The sequence below is a fragment of the Dipodomys merriami genome, unplaced genomic scaffold (genome assembly GCF_024711535.1).
Source record: "Dipodomys merriami isolate MVZ:Mamm:240054 unplaced genomic scaffold, mDipMer1.0.p SCAF_2, whole genome shotgun sequence".
Lineage (NCBI taxonomy): Eukaryota > Metazoa > Chordata > Mammalia > Rodentia > Heteromyidae > Dipodomys > Dipodomys merriami.
In genome coordinates, this window is record NW_027203381.1 from 43,694,582 (window position 1) to 43,712,412 (window position 17,831).

General features: G+C 37.8%; 1 protein-coding gene across 2 annotated transcripts in view; it reads left to right on the forward strand.

Annotated features, from left to right (window-relative positions):
• Smchd1 (structural maintenance of chromosomes flexible hinge domain containing 1) overlaps positions 1 to 17,831 on the forward strand; it is a 141,701-nt gene that overhangs the window by 55,074 nt on the left and 68,796 nt on the right. For both annotated transcript variants that reach the window (XM_070029482.1, XM_070029483.1), the window contains exons 20-25: positions 4,310 to 4,454; positions 6,405 to 6,501; positions 8,161 to 8,233; positions 13,327 to 13,466; positions 14,051 to 14,185; positions 16,004 to 16,231. In XM_070029482.1, the coding sequence (XP_069885583.1) occupies positions 4,310 to 4,454; positions 6,405 to 6,501; positions 8,161 to 8,233; positions 13,327 to 13,466; positions 14,051 to 14,185; positions 16,004 to 16,231 (818 nt within the window). The remainder of the gene's footprint in view (positions 1 to 4,309; positions 4,455 to 6,404; positions 6,502 to 8,160; positions 8,234 to 13,326; positions 13,467 to 14,050; positions 14,186 to 16,003; positions 16,232 to 17,831) is intronic.

Sequence of the window (17,831 nt, forward strand, 5' to 3'; positions counted from 1 at the left end):
GTGTTAAAGTCTCCTAGTATTATCGTATTGGGATCTATTTTATTCTGTAAGTTTGAGAGCATTTGTTTGACATATCTGGGTGCACCAATAATTTGGGGCATATAAGTTGATGATGGTTATATCCTCCTCTTGGATTGTTCCCTTTATTAATATGTAGTGTCCGTCCTTGTCTTTCTGTACTGATTTTAATGAAAAGTTTTATTTTGTCAGATATCAGGATAGCTACACCTGCTTTCTTACTGGGGGCGTTTGATTGGTAGATCCTTTTCCACCCCTTCACTCTGAGTTTGTTTGTATGTTTGGCTGAGAGGTGGGTCTCCTGAAGGCAACAGATGGATGGGTCTTGTTTTCTGATCCAGTCCTCAGTTCGTTTTCTTTTAATTGGTGAATTCAGCCCATTTATATTAAGAGAAAGTATAGAGAGATGCATGTTGTCCCTGCCATTCCGTTTTCCTAAGTTTTTCTTCTTTCCTTTCCTCCTGTGCTTGCTCAGTTAGACTTTGAGTAATGCCTGTTTGGGGCAGGCCCCAGTTCCTGGTTGCTTTCTTCAGGTTGTGTCCCCCCTCTTAGAATTCCTTGTAATGTCTATGTATTCATTTAGTTTTTCTTTGCTATTAAAAGTTTTCAGTTCTCCATCGAATGTGAATGCTAGCTTTGCCGGGTTTATCAGTCTGGGTTGGCAGTTATTGGCTCTCAGGGCTCGTATGGTGCTTTCCCAGGCTTTTCTTGCATTCATTGTTTGTGTGGAGAGATCTGCAGTGATTCTTATTTTTTTCCCGTTGTAGTATAGCTCCTTCTTCATTTTTGCTGCATGCAGGATTGTTTCCTTATTATTCAGATCTATCATTTTTACTATAATGTGTCTAGAAGTGTTTCTCCTGGGGTCTTGCTTGTTGGGTGTTCGATAAGCTTTTGTGATGTAGTTAAGATGGTCGTTTTTGAGGTGGGGAAAATTTTCATTGATTATCTTGTTAAATAGGTGTTGCATTCCCTTGCTCTGGAATTCCTCACCTTCGTCCACTCCAATTATCTGCTTGCTCTTGAATTTCCCTTTGGTTTAATTTGAGTGATTTTTCCATATCTGTCACTTTTTGGTCCAGTTGGTGTATTCTGTCTTCTGTATCTGACACTCTACCTTCCATTTCATTCACTCTGTTGACAGTGGCTTCTATTGTGGTTTGCATGGAGGAAATGGATCCCTTTATGGATTCAATGTTGGTTCTCAGAGTACTGATCTCACCTCTCAATGAGGTATGCATTACCTCTAATTTGGCGTTTATCTCACTTCTTACTGAGGTTTGTGCAGCTTCTATTTTTGCATGCATCTCTTGTTTGATACCCTGTATCTCTTTGGATAGTTCATCCTTGTGCTCTTTCAATTTCTGATCAATTTCTCGCTTTATTTCTTGAGTCATTGCCTCCAGCAACCCTTGGAAGTAGCCTTTGTCTTCCATTCCTGCTTTGCTCCCACTGGGGCTCTCCCCTGTGTGGCTGCTGGCTTTTGAGGTGAGCTTGCTGTCCTGGGTGGTAGTAAAGCTTGTGATTTTTCTCTGTGATTTTCGCATGGAGGTTCAGGAGACTGCTCTTCAATTTTGTTTTGGTGTGTCTGTCTTTGCTTGGTTGCTGATTCTGTATTGGTAGAGAGAGTCTGTGCCTGATCTGGGTTCTGTTGGGAGCCTATTTCCAGCTGCTATTCTGACTTAGGATTCTCAGCTCTCTGCTGTAGATTGCTGGCAGTTCCCGCCTTTGGAAGGGTTGAGCAGCCTAGACTGCTTGTGTTTGCTCCTACGGGTGCTCTTGTGAAGAACAGATGCTCTGGATGCACTCTCCCAAATGCTGGAGTCTGCTATGGGCTCCTGATGTGTTTTTGTTTATTTGTTTTGGGCTGGTTGTGGGCTTGAACTCTAGGTTTGGGCGCTGTCCCTCAGCTTTTCAACTCAAGGCTGGCACCCTACCGTTTGAGCCACAGCACCACTTCCAACCCTTTTTGCTTTTGTGATGCTGAGGAATCAGATCCAGGGCCTCATACATCCAAGACTATCACTCCATTGCTGAGCCGCCTTAACAGTCTGACCTCCTGCTTACTATCAGGTGCTGGCAGCCTGTGTTGCCCAATTCCCAGTCTAGGGTATATGGGTGGAGTTTTGGTGGGGTTTGGGCTTCTCTTGTCCTGGGCCTCCAGGTCTTTTGTTGTCACAGGCGTGCTTCCCAGGGGAGTGTTGTTTCCTGGTTTTCTCCCCTCTGTTGAGGCGTATGCTCAGCTTTTTACTTCAGTTGGGAGGAGTTGGTCATGTTGTTCAGGCGCCGGATCCCCGGGCCTGGTTCCGGCCCCAGCCTGGAGCGCGCTCGTTAGGCCTGTGCTGATGTGTATACCACCTAGGTTATGCAGCCTGGAGCGCACTCGTTAGGCCTGTGCTGATGTGTATACCACCTAGGTTATACAGCCTGGGGGACACAGTTCAAATTTCTTCTACTGTTGGTAGTCTTGACCTAGGGGCGCTGTTCCTGGCTTGGGCATTTAAGCTCCCTTTCAGGGGTGCTCTTGCTCTAGCCTGGCCAGCTGAGTGTGCTCCACGGGCTGTTGGAGCTCTCAAACAGTTCCCAGTTTTAGTGGGTCCTGTGGTCCGGGTGTTGGGGTAGGGAGTCTACTTCCCCTGTGGGGTACTCACCCTGGAGCTGGTTGTTTCTGTGTAGTGTAGGTCGTCAGTTGTTGTTGCAATCCGGGCTGGGTTGGGTGGTGGTGGCTCTGTGTGATTCTTTTCTGTCTCTGCCTCTGTCGAAGCTGTTGGGTCAAGAGTGTCCACGCTCAGGCAGCTTCTTCGCGGTACCTCTGGGGCCCCGCCAGGTCCTTGCGATAGTGATCGGGCACGTGGGTGGTCTGCAGACAGGTCCCTTTGTTGGGAGCAGCGCCGCTCGGCGCCGAGCGGGTTTGGCGGGATGGAACCTCTCTGCTCGGGTGGAGAGTGCTGGATCGTTGAGATCGCGATCAGGTGGGCTGGGTGGTCTGCAGACAGGACCTTTTGTCATGCTGTTGACGGCTTTGGCGGGATGGAGCCTCTCTGCTCGGGTGGAGAGTGAGGGGTGGGGGTGGGATCCTCGTGGAGACTCACCGCTGGTAGGTTTCTCTGTTCCTGGCGATCTGCTGTTCTGCAAACCAGTACCTGATGTTCTGAAAGCGGCCCCCTGTGTCTCTGCTGTGTCTCTGGGGCTCCCGCAGCCCCCGCCGGGCCGGGCTGGCCGGAAGCTTGGCAGTGGCACTGCCGGGAGGCCAGTAAAGGTTGGGGGAGGGGTCTTCACTTCTCTCTGTTCTGAAATTCTTCCTTTCCTCTCTTTCTTTTTTTGTTATTCTCTGCCTCTGGTTTTTCTCTAAGTGTTCGTCTTTTTGTTGTTGTCGGAGAGAGCTGTGGCGTTTCCCTACTGCCCCGTCGCCATCTTGGTCCCCCCTCCTAAAAGTTACATTTTAAATCAAGGGACAGAAGATATTTTCCATTTTAATTATTAAATGATTTTTATCTCTATTTTAGAATCACATTCCGTCTTATTTTTAAAGATATTTTTCCCTCTCTTCCTCCTCCTCCTCCTTTTTCTCCTCTCCCCCCCTCTCCCCTGCCTCCCTGTAGCTCAGTGGTAGAGCATGAGCTTAGCTTGTACAAGGCCCTAGGTTCAATCCCCTCACTAAAACAAAACAATAAACCCAAAAATTGAATAGCTGCTTTGTAAAAGGTACATAATTGTAATGCTTTATACAACACATAATCACTTTTTTCCTTTTCAAACTTAGCAAATCCTTTCATAGTTATTAAGTACTGTTTTTGCCTGGAAGTTCTTTGTCTTAATAAAAAAAAGTTCTGTTCTAATCCATTTGCTGGTGCTCATGCCTTTAATCATAGCTACTCAGAAGGTGAGATCTGAGGAACGCAGTTCAGAGCCACCCTGGCAGGAAAGTCCATGAGACTTATCCCAATTAACTACCAGAAGACAGGAAGTGTTGCTGTGGCTCAGGTGGTAGAGTGCTTGCCTTGAGCTGAAGAGCTCAGGGACAGCACCCAGGCCCACAGTTCAAGCCCCACGACCAACCATAAAAAAAAGTTCCTGTTCTAATAATTCAGAATTTTAAAAAATGGCATTTCTACATTTGGAATTTTACTTTTGTGTATGGTATGAAATAAAGTTCTAACTTTCCCACATGGATTATAAATGTTTAATCTATAAGTAAATTTAATATGCCATGTTTCCAATACATAAATGAGTGTTTCTGGTTACTTGTGAGTTTTCTGACAAATGAAATTCCTTTTTTGTTTTTGTTAAGAGGGCAAACCAGAGAAATTTTCTTTTGGTCTTCTGGATCTTCCTTTTCGTGTTGGAGTTCCATTCAATATCCCTTTGGAGTTTCAGGATGAATTTGGTCACCCTAGCCAACTAGTAACTAATATTCAGCCAGTTCTTGAAGCAAGGTAATTTGAAGAGCTGGTTTGTATTTGTCTTTTTATATGCTCTTCCTTTGGTTATGTTTATGCATGTGAGCTGAACTGCGTTATTATCATTTAAGTGTTTACCTGAATTTTATGGTATTTAGGGATTCATTTGGCCCTATGTTATTCTCTGCAACTATAATATCCTGTATAAATCATTTCAGTGAAGATTATCTTTTGACTGTATTAACATTTGAAGTCATTTAGGTATCTAGGTCTTAACACCATTCCTTTTGCAACTATGTATTACTTTCTTTTTTTGGGGGGGGGGGGTTCGGTCGTGGGGCCTGAACTCTGGGCCTGGGCACTGTCCCTCAGCTCTTCAGCTCAAGGCTAGCACTCTAACACTTGAGCCACAGTGCCACTTCTGGCTTTTTTCTTATGTGGTGCTGAGGAATCGAACCCAGGGCCTCGAGCATGCAAGGCAAGTGATCTACCACTGAGCCACCTTCCCAGCCCCCCTTTTGCAACTATGATATTATGTCCTGGCAGTTCTGTTAGCTGCTACTGTTTTCTGAGAATTTTTAATGTTGAAACTTAGTGATATTGTAGTTCATTTTGGTGTTTTAAAAAGTCATAAACAATAAAGTTTATATTTACCATTGAGATTTGAATCTTCCCTTAAAATTTACTTTTACTCTAGCTGTGCACCAGTGTCTCACACCTATAATCCTAGCTACTTAGGAGTCTGGGACCTGAGGATCACCGTTCAAAGCCAGCCTGGGCAGGAAAGTCTGTGAGACTCTTAATTCCAATTAAACACCAGAATACCAGAAATGGAGCTGTGGCTCAAGTGATCGAGTGCTTGCCTTGAGATGACTAGATGAGGGACAGTGCCTAGGCCCAGAGTTCAAGCCCCACTACCACCCCCCCCCAAAAAAAAATTTACTCTATAGAATGATATAATTGGCTTCCATTAAGAAAAAGCTTTGAGAAACTTAATAGCATGTCCACTGATGTCATTGAAGATGTTCAGTATTTATTATTGTTCTGTTCTGTGGTACTTAGGAAGTTGTTCACAAATCATAAAAGAATGACATATTTCTTCAGAAGTTGTTTTATAAATGTTAAGTTCCTTTTTGCATTGATTGCTCAATTTGTTGGTTTGGTTTGGTTTGGTGCATTTACAATGCTGCAGATTGAACTACAGCCTTTAGTGCATGCTGTGTGTATCTTTGATTTTCTCTGCAGTCTTTTCTTTGTGGTGGAGTCATTTACTCTTTGAGCAATTTGAACATGTATTCTAGGCACCTGACAGTTAAAGTGAACACAGATACTGTCTCTAGAAGTCATAGCCAGCCTAGTGAATATGTAGTTATAAAACTGTTACAAAACTATTTACTGACAGGCACCACTGGCTTATAGCTGTATTCATAGCTACTTAGGGTGGAGGTGGAGATCAGGAACGTCATGGTTTAAGGTCAGCATAGGCAAAAAGTTCTTATGTTCCTATCTTAACCAATTGCTTGGTGCAGTGGTATGTATGTGCCTATCATCCTAGATACATGAGAGATCAGGAGAGGTTTGGGTCAGTCCAGCTTGGGCAAAAAAATGTTCACCAGAACCTATCTCAGCAAAGAAAGCTGGGTATGCTTATCTGCCATTCCAGCTAGTATAGGAAGTAGGATAAAAATGGTAGCCTATCTTAAAAATTAATAGGGAAAAGATTGGATATGTTGTAGAAAGCCTGTCTAGCAAGTACAAGACCTTAAGGTCAAACCCCAGTACCACCAAATGTATTCAGAATGAAAAATCTTCAGTTTCATCTTCAAGTTTCAGAGTCATCTCCCACTCTTAGCACCTTCCTTACTGTAAAAGGCATTCTTGTTTGTTTTTTAATTAGAAAGATGAGTTAAAGATACTAATGACACATTTCCAACATATTTGTAAGTAATGGAGTGGAAGTTTAAGAATAAATTTGTTTTTTTCTAGTGGTTTATCTTTACATTATGAAGAAATAACCAAAGGACCAAATTGTGTAATTCGAGGTGTTACAGCTAAGGGCTCTATAAACTCTTGTCAAGGCAAGGTAAGAAATGCACATAAATATTATGACAGTTCTTTCTTTTTTTTTTTTTTTATGTAGTTGTACAAAGAAGTTACAATTTCACATGTCAGGTTTATGAGTACAATGAATAATTGTTTCTTGGATGGTAAAAATGAAATAGGAAATGCTGTGTTTAATGACCTGTTTTGACAAACAAAAAGATAGTAACACTGAGTTCCTTTGAATTAATCAGCCAGCATCATGTCACCTGACTTAGTAATTGTTTCATTTGTAGGATATACTGGAACATTGAATATGTAAGAATTAAATTTTCTTCAACTATATCATAATTCAAAACTTTTTTCAATAGTTTTCAAATTGTATACTTATTCTTCTGCTTTTACTCTCATTTATGTTTCTTGGAACAAAAGTGACAAATGGAAATCTTTGGAACTTTATCTCATATTTTTAAGCATATTGATTTGGCATTTAAATAAAGGGAAGTTTGATGAGAGATATGGTCAAAAAAAAGTATGCATAAATTTGAGTGAGTTTTTTTTTTTTTTTTTTGCCAGTCCTGGGATTTGAACTTGGGGCCTGGGCACTGTCCCTGTTTCTTTTTGCTCAAGGTTAGCACTCTACCTCTTGAGCTGCAGACCTACTTCTGACTTTTTCTGTTTATGTGGTACTAAGGAATCAAACCCAGGGCTTCATGCATGCTAGGCAAGCACTCTACAACTAAGCCACTTTCCCAGCTCCTTGTGTAAGGTTTTAATAAGCTGCTTTCTCCTTTAATTTCTCAAATCTAGAAAATAGCTAATTGGGAACACTGGTTAATACTTCATTTTCCTTCCACAATATCATTGCCATTAATTTAAAATAGTTTTCCTATTAATACAATGTTTAAAATAAAGCATGTTGTTGTGGACTGAATGAAACAAATAATGGAAGGGATGGTAAGAAAGGAGGGAATTTTATACTTAACCTCGTGTGATAGATAATAGCCAAAGCTTGGCACACCAAAAAATACTTTATAAAATTACCTCATGCTATATGTATGAGGTGAACATAAATTAATTTTCATGTTTAGTTTTGAGTCCCATATGTCCCATTCCTAAGATGTCTCATTATATAACTATAAATATTCTAAGATCCAAAAATACTTCACAAAAACATTTTAGATTTAGGGTAATTAACCTATAAATGCTACTTTGTAGTCAATCAAGTTAAAGATCAAACACACATTTCTTAATTGAGAGTTTTCTGGAAATAAAGTGAAATTTCTGGCAAATTTTAAATCAGTGTGATAAACTTAGTAGACTTGTAGGTTTTTTCACTTTTACTTTTAAAAACTTTAGGTTAATCAAGGGGCTCTGAGATAGATAATATAGAGCTATGTAGAAAGTGTATTAACCATGTATATTTATCAAAACCATCAAATTAATGGAGACATACTATTTACAGAATAGTGGACTTTATATTCAGTATATTTAAGTTATTGTTACTTTCCAGTTCAGTCTTTCTCCAGTGAAGTAGCATAGGTTAGTATGTCTTGAGTCCCTTAAGGTAATTTTAGCATATAGAAAATTGGTAAGTAGATTGCTGTAGTGATGTTAAAATGAAAACAAATGGAATTGAAAGATAAACTGCTTAAGTATGTATTTAGGACTTTGGTTTAATTTTTACTATTTTTTTCAACAGAATTTTAACTTGAAGGTGGTTCTGCCGGGTTTAAAAGAAGACTCTCAGATTTTGAAAATTAGACTACTACCTGGTAATATTATTTAATATATATTCTGAATACTTATATTCCAGGGGTGTACTTATTAGGCTAATCTCAGGCTAGGCCTATCATTTACCTGTTGTTGATATATAACTTTTGTATTTTAAGAAGAAAATTTTTTGATTTCATTTATTTCAAGTTAATAAGGACTAAATTGAGAAAAGGGATTTGCATTAAAGTTACATGCAGTACAAAGTGCTAATTGAGAAATAATCTGTTGTAGCTGATGCTGGTACTTCACATTTGTTATCCAAACCTGCTAGGAGGGTCATAGTTGAGGCCAGCCCTTGAGACTCTCATCCCAACAGAAAAAAGCTGGACATCGTGGTGTGAACTTGTCATTCTAGCAAGAGTGGGAAGGGAAAATGAGTGTTTTATACTAGACTAAAGTGAAATGGTTGTGGCTGTCAGTCCTCAGTTCACTTTTCAGTACCATTCCTCACAAACAGAGAAAGGAAATCTATTATAAGATTCAAAGTGTATTTAGAAATTAGACCTTTGGATTTGAATCTAGGTAGTTTCACAGTTGCTATCTCTTCAGAAATCAAATGAAAAAAATACCTTCTCACATAGGGTTACTTTGAGTAGTAAATAGATTAATACACCTTGCATGATTTTATAGCAATGGAATAGAGGACACAATGCCAGTATGCATGAGTTTTCATTAATAGTATAATGTTAAAAAAAAAAGAGAGAGAGAATGACCTGTATCTGTGAAACATTTAAAATATTGCTTTACTTGTAAGTTTGGGCTGTAATATAACAAAAGTTGAAGAAATTTTGTCCATACATGATCTCCCTCCTCACACCCCCAGTACTCTGGGATTGAACTTCATAGTATCACACTTTCACTTAGCTTTTTATGTTCATGGTACTATACCATTTGAGCATACCTCCACTGGCTTTTTTGATGGATAGAGATAAGACTTTTTTGCTTGTTAATTCTCTACCTAGACTGGTTTCTAATCTCAATCCTCAGATTTCAGACTCCTGACTATCTCTGATTTTAGGCATCAGCCATTGGCCCTTGTCTTTGTAAGTGATCTTTTGTGCTGGAAATACATTATCTTGTTTACCTTCATAAATTCAAGTTGAGATTTCCCTCAAGAGAATTGATAAAGAAGTGAAAATTTGCATATAGACAAAAGTTTAAGAAAATATAATGTATTAATAACATATGCTTTATTTTACAGGTTAAACTTGAATAGATTTGGGTAGTAAATTTTTTTGTTGTTATGGGGAGACCACTAGGAGAGACCACACAGACATCGAGTACAGCCAATTGAAAGTCTTTATTACCAGCTGGAACTACACTGGGCAGTTGGGTGCCCAAAAGTTCAGGGCCAAGACTGGCTTCACAACCTCTTTTAAAGCAGAAAACCCACCTCGTTTTCTCAGGGGTGGAAAATCCTTTCTTCTTTCCTGCAGGTGCAAACCAAGCGGGAAGTTACAGAAGCGTTAGCAATTTTTGAGCAAGGGCAGCATGACCCATTTCTATGATTGTTCCTATGACCATTACCTAGGAATATAAACAAAACAGTGGACAATGGAAACATATATCTTAAAATGTCAAACTATAAGGAGCTAGTCTCATGGGTGGAGGTACAGTCCTTTCTTAAATGGAGTTACAAAAGTAAAATGGAGTTACAGAAGCTTAAGAGTAAACTCGTAAGACTGTGCGCTATTACATTTTATCTTTTTAAAACTTTCGTGTTTTTTAAAATCTTATTAGTTATACAAGGAGATTACCATTCAACATCAGTTTATAGTATAATTTATCAGTGTCACTCTTTGATCACTCCTGTAATCATACTCGTAATCCCTTCAAGCCCAATCCTTCCCTTCAGTTTTTCTTGTTTCATAGGATATGCATTGAATATTAGGATTGCATTTCCATCTTTGTCCTTATTCTTAATAACTTGGTATTTCCAGTATTTTTTTAAATTTAAGAGCAAAAATTATAAATTATGACATATCAAGATGAAAATAATGAAAAACAACTATAAAGAAAAACCTCTTGTGTCCATGTCTTGGAGTTCATTTCATCATTTAGCATCATTTTTTTTGTTGTTTGTTTTTTTTGGGGGTCCAGTGGTGGGGCTTGAACTGTGGGCATGGGCGCTGTCCCTCAGCTCTTCAGCTCAAGGCTAGCGCTCTATCACTTGAGCCACAGCGCCACTTCTGGCTTTTTTCTTTTTGCTTATGTGGTGCTGAGAAATCGAACCCAGGGCCTCATGCATGCAAGGCAAAAGCGCTGTACCACTGAGCCACCTTCCCAGCCCTTAATAAGATTTTTTTTTTTATACCACATTTTTTTGATCTTTTCACCTACTGAGGAACATCTGGGTTGGTTACATATTTTAGCTGTGATGAATAATGCTGCAGTAAACATAGTTGTGCTGGTAGCTTTAGTGTGGCCTTGTTTGTGATCATTTGGGTAAATGTCCAGAAGTGGGATTGCTGGGTTATAGGGGAGCTCTATGTGTAGTCTTTTGGGGAACCTCTATACTGCTTTCCAGAGTGGTTTTCTTTGTGGTTGTTTTTTTTTTTTTTTTAATTGTGAAAATACAGAGGGGTTACAATTACATGGGCAAGATAGTGAGTACATTTCTTATCGAGCATTGTAACCTCCTCCTTTGTTTACCCTTCCCATCCCTTCCCATCCTCCCTCCCCCCCATCCAATCCTCCTCTCCCCCCAAGTTGTAAAGTTCGTTTTTGACATGACAACTTGTACTTCTCATTGTTGCAACAGGTCTACCTGTGTGGTTGTTGTTTTTAATGGATGATGTGATTTTTTAATTTATTTTGTATGTTCTTCCCCCAATGGTATATCCCATTATCACTGTATTTGATTTTAGTATCCTGGTATTGTATATACATTTATTTGAATTAGGGAAGGGGAACAACAGAATGCTGAGACATAGGACAAGGGGGAACCAATGCAACAGTGATATAAACAAGACAATATGTTGGAAATGATCTGTAAAGCTTGAAGAAAGGAGGGTTGGGGAAGAAGGAAAGAAAGAGAAAAGGGAGGAGAGGGGTAGCAAGTTTGACAAAAAATGTATTTATTACCTTATGTAACTGTAACCCCTCTGTACATCACCTTGACAATAAGAAAAAATAAAATTGAATAAAAAATAATGAAAATCAAGGATTTTCAAATTACAATCCAGATTTAAACCAAAATTCCTACTCACTAACCTTGTATCCTGTACACAATACTCAATTTCTTAAGGTTATTTTCCTTAATCTCTGTGCTTGTCATTTATGGGTGTTCCTTTCCAATAAAATGGACTTTTTTTGGGAGGGGGGTCTGGTTGTGGGGCCTGAACTCTGGGCCTGGGTGCTGTCCCTCAGCTCTTCAGGTCAAGGCTAGCGCTCTACCACTTGAGTCACAGCGCCACTTCCGGCTTTTTTTCTTTTTGCTTATGTGGTGCTGAGGAATCAAACCCAGGGCCTCAGGCATGCAAGGCAAGTGTTCTACCACTGAGCCACCTTCCCAGCCCATAAAAAGGACTTTTTGTAGATTGTTTAGATTATTGGAAGTTTACATAAGAACTGTGTGCTTAATTAAAACTTAACACAATATTTAGTATATAGTAAGTAATAAATATTAGCTAATATTGTTACAAAGCAAAGTGTTTTTACTACATATGCTTTGTCATGTTTATTCATTCAGTTTGGGTTTTTTTTTTGGTGCTGATAGTTGGGCTTGAACTCAGGGCCTGGTGCTTTCACTTAGCTGTTTTTTTCAAGGTTGGCTCTCAGCCATTTGAGCAATACCTTCAGATCTTGTTATCTGTATTTAACATAAATTAGGTTTAAAAATATTAATGATAAAGGAGCATAAACCTTGTTTTATTAATCTTGTACCAAACTCGTGTTATATGTTTAGACAACATAGTAGGCAATCTAATAAGTAAATTATTATGGTACTTCATGACCTGAGCTTTTAAATGCTAGAAGCAGACATGTTACTCCTTCTGTTGGAGAAATCAGGGATTTTGTAAAATTAAAAGTTGGTAAATACAAAGTCAATTCATAAAACTTACTTTTCTCTTCAATATTTTTCCCCTCAAGATATTAAGATTTTTACTTTTATAATTGATTTCTAGCCTGAGTTACCACTGGGCCATCGTCATTAGAAATGTTTGAGCATGATTGGGAGCCAGTGGCTCATGCCTGTAATCCTAGTTTCTCAGCTAGGTGAGATCTGAGAATTTTGGGGTTCAAAGCCAGCCTGGGCAGGAAAGTCCATGAGACTCTTTTTTTTTTTTTTTTTTTTTTTGGGGTCCGGTCATGGGGCCTGAACTCTGGGCCTGGGCGCTGTCCCTCAGCTCTTCAGCTCAAGGCTAGCGCTCTACCACTTGAGCCACAGCACCACTTCCGGCTTTTTTCTTTTTGCTTATGTGGTGCTGAGGAATTGAACCCAGGGCCTCAGGCATGCAAGGCAAGCGCTCTACCACTGAGCCACCTTCCCAGCCCCTCCATGAGACTCTTATCTCCAGTTATCACAAGAAAACTAGAAGTGGTGCTGTGGCTCAAGTGGTAGAGTGCTTGCCTTGAGCTGAAGAGCTCAGGGACGGTGCTCAGGCCCAGAGTTCAAGCCCCACAACCAACCAAAAAAAAAAAAAAAAAAGTTTGAGCATGTACATTACATGAGCTTTTTTTTCTTTCTTTCTTAGCATTATTTTTAAATATTAAATCTTTGATTGCTTTGATATTTTAGTACTTTAGTTTTTGAAACACATTAAATATCTACTTCACTATGATATATTTTTTATCTTTAAAAAGATTTACAGATTTTATTCCAGGTATTAAAGTAAAGAAATACAAAATAATGTCCACAGGCTAATGTTTATATACAAATAATGTAACAATAGAAATTTCCTGTTGAATGTCACATACTAGAGATTGTTTTGATTGTTACTGATTTTATCTAATAATTTACTTATTTCATACTGAAACAATTGGAATAACAGGTTGTCTGCTTACTTGAAACTGGGTTAATTGGAATCACTGGTTAAGAGGAATGTTAATTCCTCTATATTTACAGTATTATTATATAATTTCTTCATAGGTCCCCCTCATCGATTAAAAGTTAAACCTGATTCTGAATTTTTGGTTATAGAAAATGGGACAGCTTTCCCATTTCAGGTGGAAGTTTTAGATGAATCAGAAAACATAACAACACAACCAAAACTGATTGTTCATTGCAAGGTAAGATTGTTATGATAAAGAATAATTCGATTTTATTTTGATTTCCATGACAGTAAATAGCAATGACTACATCTTTTAGTTACTTTATGGTAACCCTTATACCCTTACACAGTATCGAGTCTTCATGATTAGTTGAAAAATTTTTGGGATCTTTTATTGCCAGTAGTAACCTTAAGCCAGTAAACATGCCAGCTTTGCCTTGTTTCATGAAGAAATTTATGGATGATAGTCTTTTCCTTGTTACTGTGTCTTTACTAATTTTAGATGAAGTACTTTGTTTATTAATAGAACAGTAATGGTATCTTTCAGGATTAGCAATGGATATATATATGAAAATGGGTAAAGACCACAAAAAGGAAAGGAAACCCAGTAAAGTAAAAAGAAATGAAACAAGGTTAATGAATATGCTTTTCCTTCAAAGAAAAGATAAGCTGTATTTATCATTGTACAATTATTCTTTATGTTTAGAAATACTAAAATTTTGAATTTTTCTCACAATTTTTCAGTTTATAGCTAGAAATAGTAGTTGTAATGAATTATTTGAAAATTTGAATAAAGTAACATTTGTTTGGGTCTTCTTCTAGTTTTCAGGTGGTCCAAACCTTCCAGTTTATGTTGTGGACTGTAGTAGTTCTGGAACTAGTATTTTAACAGGACCTGTAATTCAAGTTCAGAATATTAAAAAAGACCAGACACTTAAAGCAAGGATAGAAATACCTGTAAGTTATTTTTCTCATTGATAATGTATTGCATTTTAATACAAAGGTCAAAATTGTTTTACCTTAAACAAGTGAAATGTGGTTCTTTTAGCACAAGGGGAGAAAAGATGATATGAAGTAGAATTGTGACATTTTGTATCAAATATTAGTATATTATTTATTAGGCCTCTTACAGTATCTATGGTTATTATTCTTTTACATTTTCTCCAAACTTTTTTAATATTAAAAACACCATTTTACCTTTTTTTTTTTTTGCTGTACCAAGGCTTGAACTCAAGGCCTTGCAATTACCCAGCTTTCTTGTTTGGCTGGAGCTTTACCATTTGAGCCATACCTCCAGCCCTATTTTGTTCTTTTTGAAAGTAAGTAAAAGACCCAAATTGTTTTCTTACTAGTTGTTTGTTCTGTTTTCTTAGAATATTTAGTAAATACTTACCTTAACTCTCCCCTGAAATATATATGAACCTTTTACTTGTGTGTATAATCCTTTGTAAATACATTCTAAAAAAATTAGTGGGTTTTGTTTTTTGTTTTCATGTTTCCATTTCTAGACTTTTTGTTTTTTTCTTTATAACAGTTTTATTTTGTGTATAAGCTAGCTTCGAATTTGGGATACTTGTGCCTGAGCATTCTAAGTACTGTTGTGTATATCGCCTCATGGGCCTGAAAGGAGGACTCAATTTCTGTTTCTTTGGTGGTACTTGGGTTTGAACTTAAGGCCTCCTGCTTGCTAGGCAGAGAATTCTTCTTAAACCATGCCTCCAGACTTTGTTTTGCTTATTTTTCAGGTAAGGTCATGGCTTTTTCCCAGGCTGGCTTGGATCACAATTCTAAGTAGCTATGGTCACAATAATGAGCTACTGTTCCTGGCCCATATTTAATAATCACAGTTTATTATTATTATTTTTTTAAAACTGTGCTGGGGATCAGACCAAGGTATTTGAACATGTTAGGCAAATATTCTACCTTTGAGATAACTTCCTAGCTCTTGATAATCTTAAAATGTTTAGAATGCATTTCCTTTGCGGAGTAGGGAAGACATTTTTTTTTTTTTGTCGGTCGTGGGGCTTGAACTCTGGGCCTGGGCACTGTCCCTCAGCTCTTCAGCTCAAGGCGAGTGCTCTACCACTTGAGCTACAGCGCCACTTCCGCTTTTCTGGTGGTTTATTGGAGATAGGAGTCTCACGGTCTTTCCTGCCCGGGCTGGCTTTGAACTGTGATCCTCAGATCTCAGCCTCCTGAGTAGCTAGGATTACAGGCGTGAGCCACCAGCGCCCGGCTAAGACATTTTTTTTTATTGTTGTGCAAGTACTGGAGCTTGAACTCAGAGCCTCATGCTCTCATTTGGCTTTTTCATTCAGGGCTGGAGCTCTACTACTTGAGCTCTAGTTCTACTTTTGGCTGGTTAAGTGGAGATAGTTTTCATGAACATTTCTGTTCAGGCTAGCTTTGAACTGCAGTTCTCAGATCTCAGCCTCCTGAGTAGCTACAATTTTGGACATGAGACATTAATTAGTGCTAGGCAGTAGTTTTAAATTGATTTGAAACCAGTGGGGAAGGAATCTTTTTGGTCTAAATAAACTTCTTTATGGATTTAAGAATATAATCAATACCATTATACCTGATGATATAAAATGTGGGATTATTACTAGTACAATGATGTTAATAAGAAAATCTGCAAATAATGGCAGTATCAAATGATCTGTCATTTAATAATGGAACTAAATTCTTCAGCAGTAATAATAGTTTCACTATAAAATTTTAATGCCAATGCCATTCAGTCTGTGTCACTCAGTGAATATTTTTCTCTTTTCCTAGAGTTGTAAAGATGTGTTACCAGTAGAAAAAACTATTAAATTGCTTCCCAGTAGCCACGTTGCACAACTACAGATATTCAGTGTAGAGGGACAAAAGGCAATCCAAATCAAACATCAGGATGAGGTTAATTGGATAGCAGGTGATACTATGCATAATCTTATTTTTCAAATGTATGATGAAGGAGAAAGAGAAATAAATATAACAGCGGCTTTAGCAGAAAAAATTAAGGTAAGTATCTCAGATTGTTTCTTTGTGTAAAGAAATTGATTATTTTTGTTTGGAAGACTAAGTTTTTGTGCTTAATGATAGCAATGTACCATGTGAGCCATAGTTCCATTTCCAGCTTTTCGGTGGTTAATTGGAGATGGGTCTCACAGACTTTTCTGTCTGGAATTTAAACGAAAGTTCTCAGATTTTAGTTTTCTGAGTAGTTAGGATTACAGATGTGTGCCAGCAGTGTCCAGCCTCTTAAGAAGACAAATTTATAGACAAATGCTATTATTTAAAATTCTGGGAAGTGGAGATATGGTTTGAGTTGTAGAGCACCAGTCTTGAGCAAAAGAGCTAAGTGAGAGTGTTAGACCCTGAGTTCAAACCCTAGCAATAATAAAATGAAATGATGAAATTTCGTGTGAGTAATTCAGGTTAACTAAGAGCATTGAAAAAAATAGCCTACACTGAAATGTAGATGACATGTGACAGTTTTTTACTTTAAAAAAGTGGTTTTGATTCATAAGGAAAATTTCCAACTTTGGCATTTTATTTAGTTTTGTATTTCTTAATTGGATATACCATTGAAATCACTAAAATGATCAGTTTGCCAAATAACATATTTGTTGCTCTTCTGAAGACACCAAAATATTAAAAGCAAATAGAAATAGGGTTGATAATAGTACCTTTATTTGGTCATTTAAAATTGGTATACCACTCTGTAATAGTAAGTTTTGTTGGTTTTCATGGGCTGACATGTAAAGGTAACATTTAGGCCTTACAAGGAATGAATTTACATAGTTAACAACTCACTGAACAGAAAATAAAATAAAAACTGTTAGGTTCTTACCCTATAAAATAACTTCGTAGCATTGCTTTTATGGTTGATTGAAATCATGGGCAGCTTATGTTTGCTTCTTTCAGAGTCCTCTTGGTTCTCTGTAATGACACAACATACTTCCTAAAAATGATTATACTTAGCTAAACCAGTCAGTAAAAAAAAAATCACAAGACAAATGGGTGGAAGAATTAGAGAAACTGCATTGAAACTTGATTAGAAAAAATAAGGAACTAGTAAAATAGTAGCAAAAGCAGGAATAACTTGTAAAATATATCAATGAATACAGCAATAATATGGCATTTTAACCTTCTCAAGGCAGTTACAGGAAGGATTGCTGCTTGTGAGTTACTGTGAAATGGATAAGGAAGGTTACCTGAAATTGAATGGAAAGTTATAACATATATGTGGATGAGTGTGGCTTATAATACGTAGCCAACTGAGGTGACTGATAGTTGTCACAGTATCATTTTGTGTGTTCCCTGTGGTTTAGTTTGGAATAGTTTTGTTTTCACTTAGAGGGTTTTCTTTCTGGATGAAATTATGCTTAATAGTAAAAGTGAAATTTATTTATGCTTCAGTTGTTCCCTAATATAACCATTATAACAGATTTGTACTTTCAAATCCAGCATTGACCTGAGGTATTACATTGGTAGATAACTTTAACTTTTTTCCTTGTCTCCTATTGAGATAAAACTCTTTAAATCCTAAGAGTGAGAACATAATTTTATTTAAACTCCAGATTTCATTGAGGCAGTTAGAGGTCATCAACATTTATGG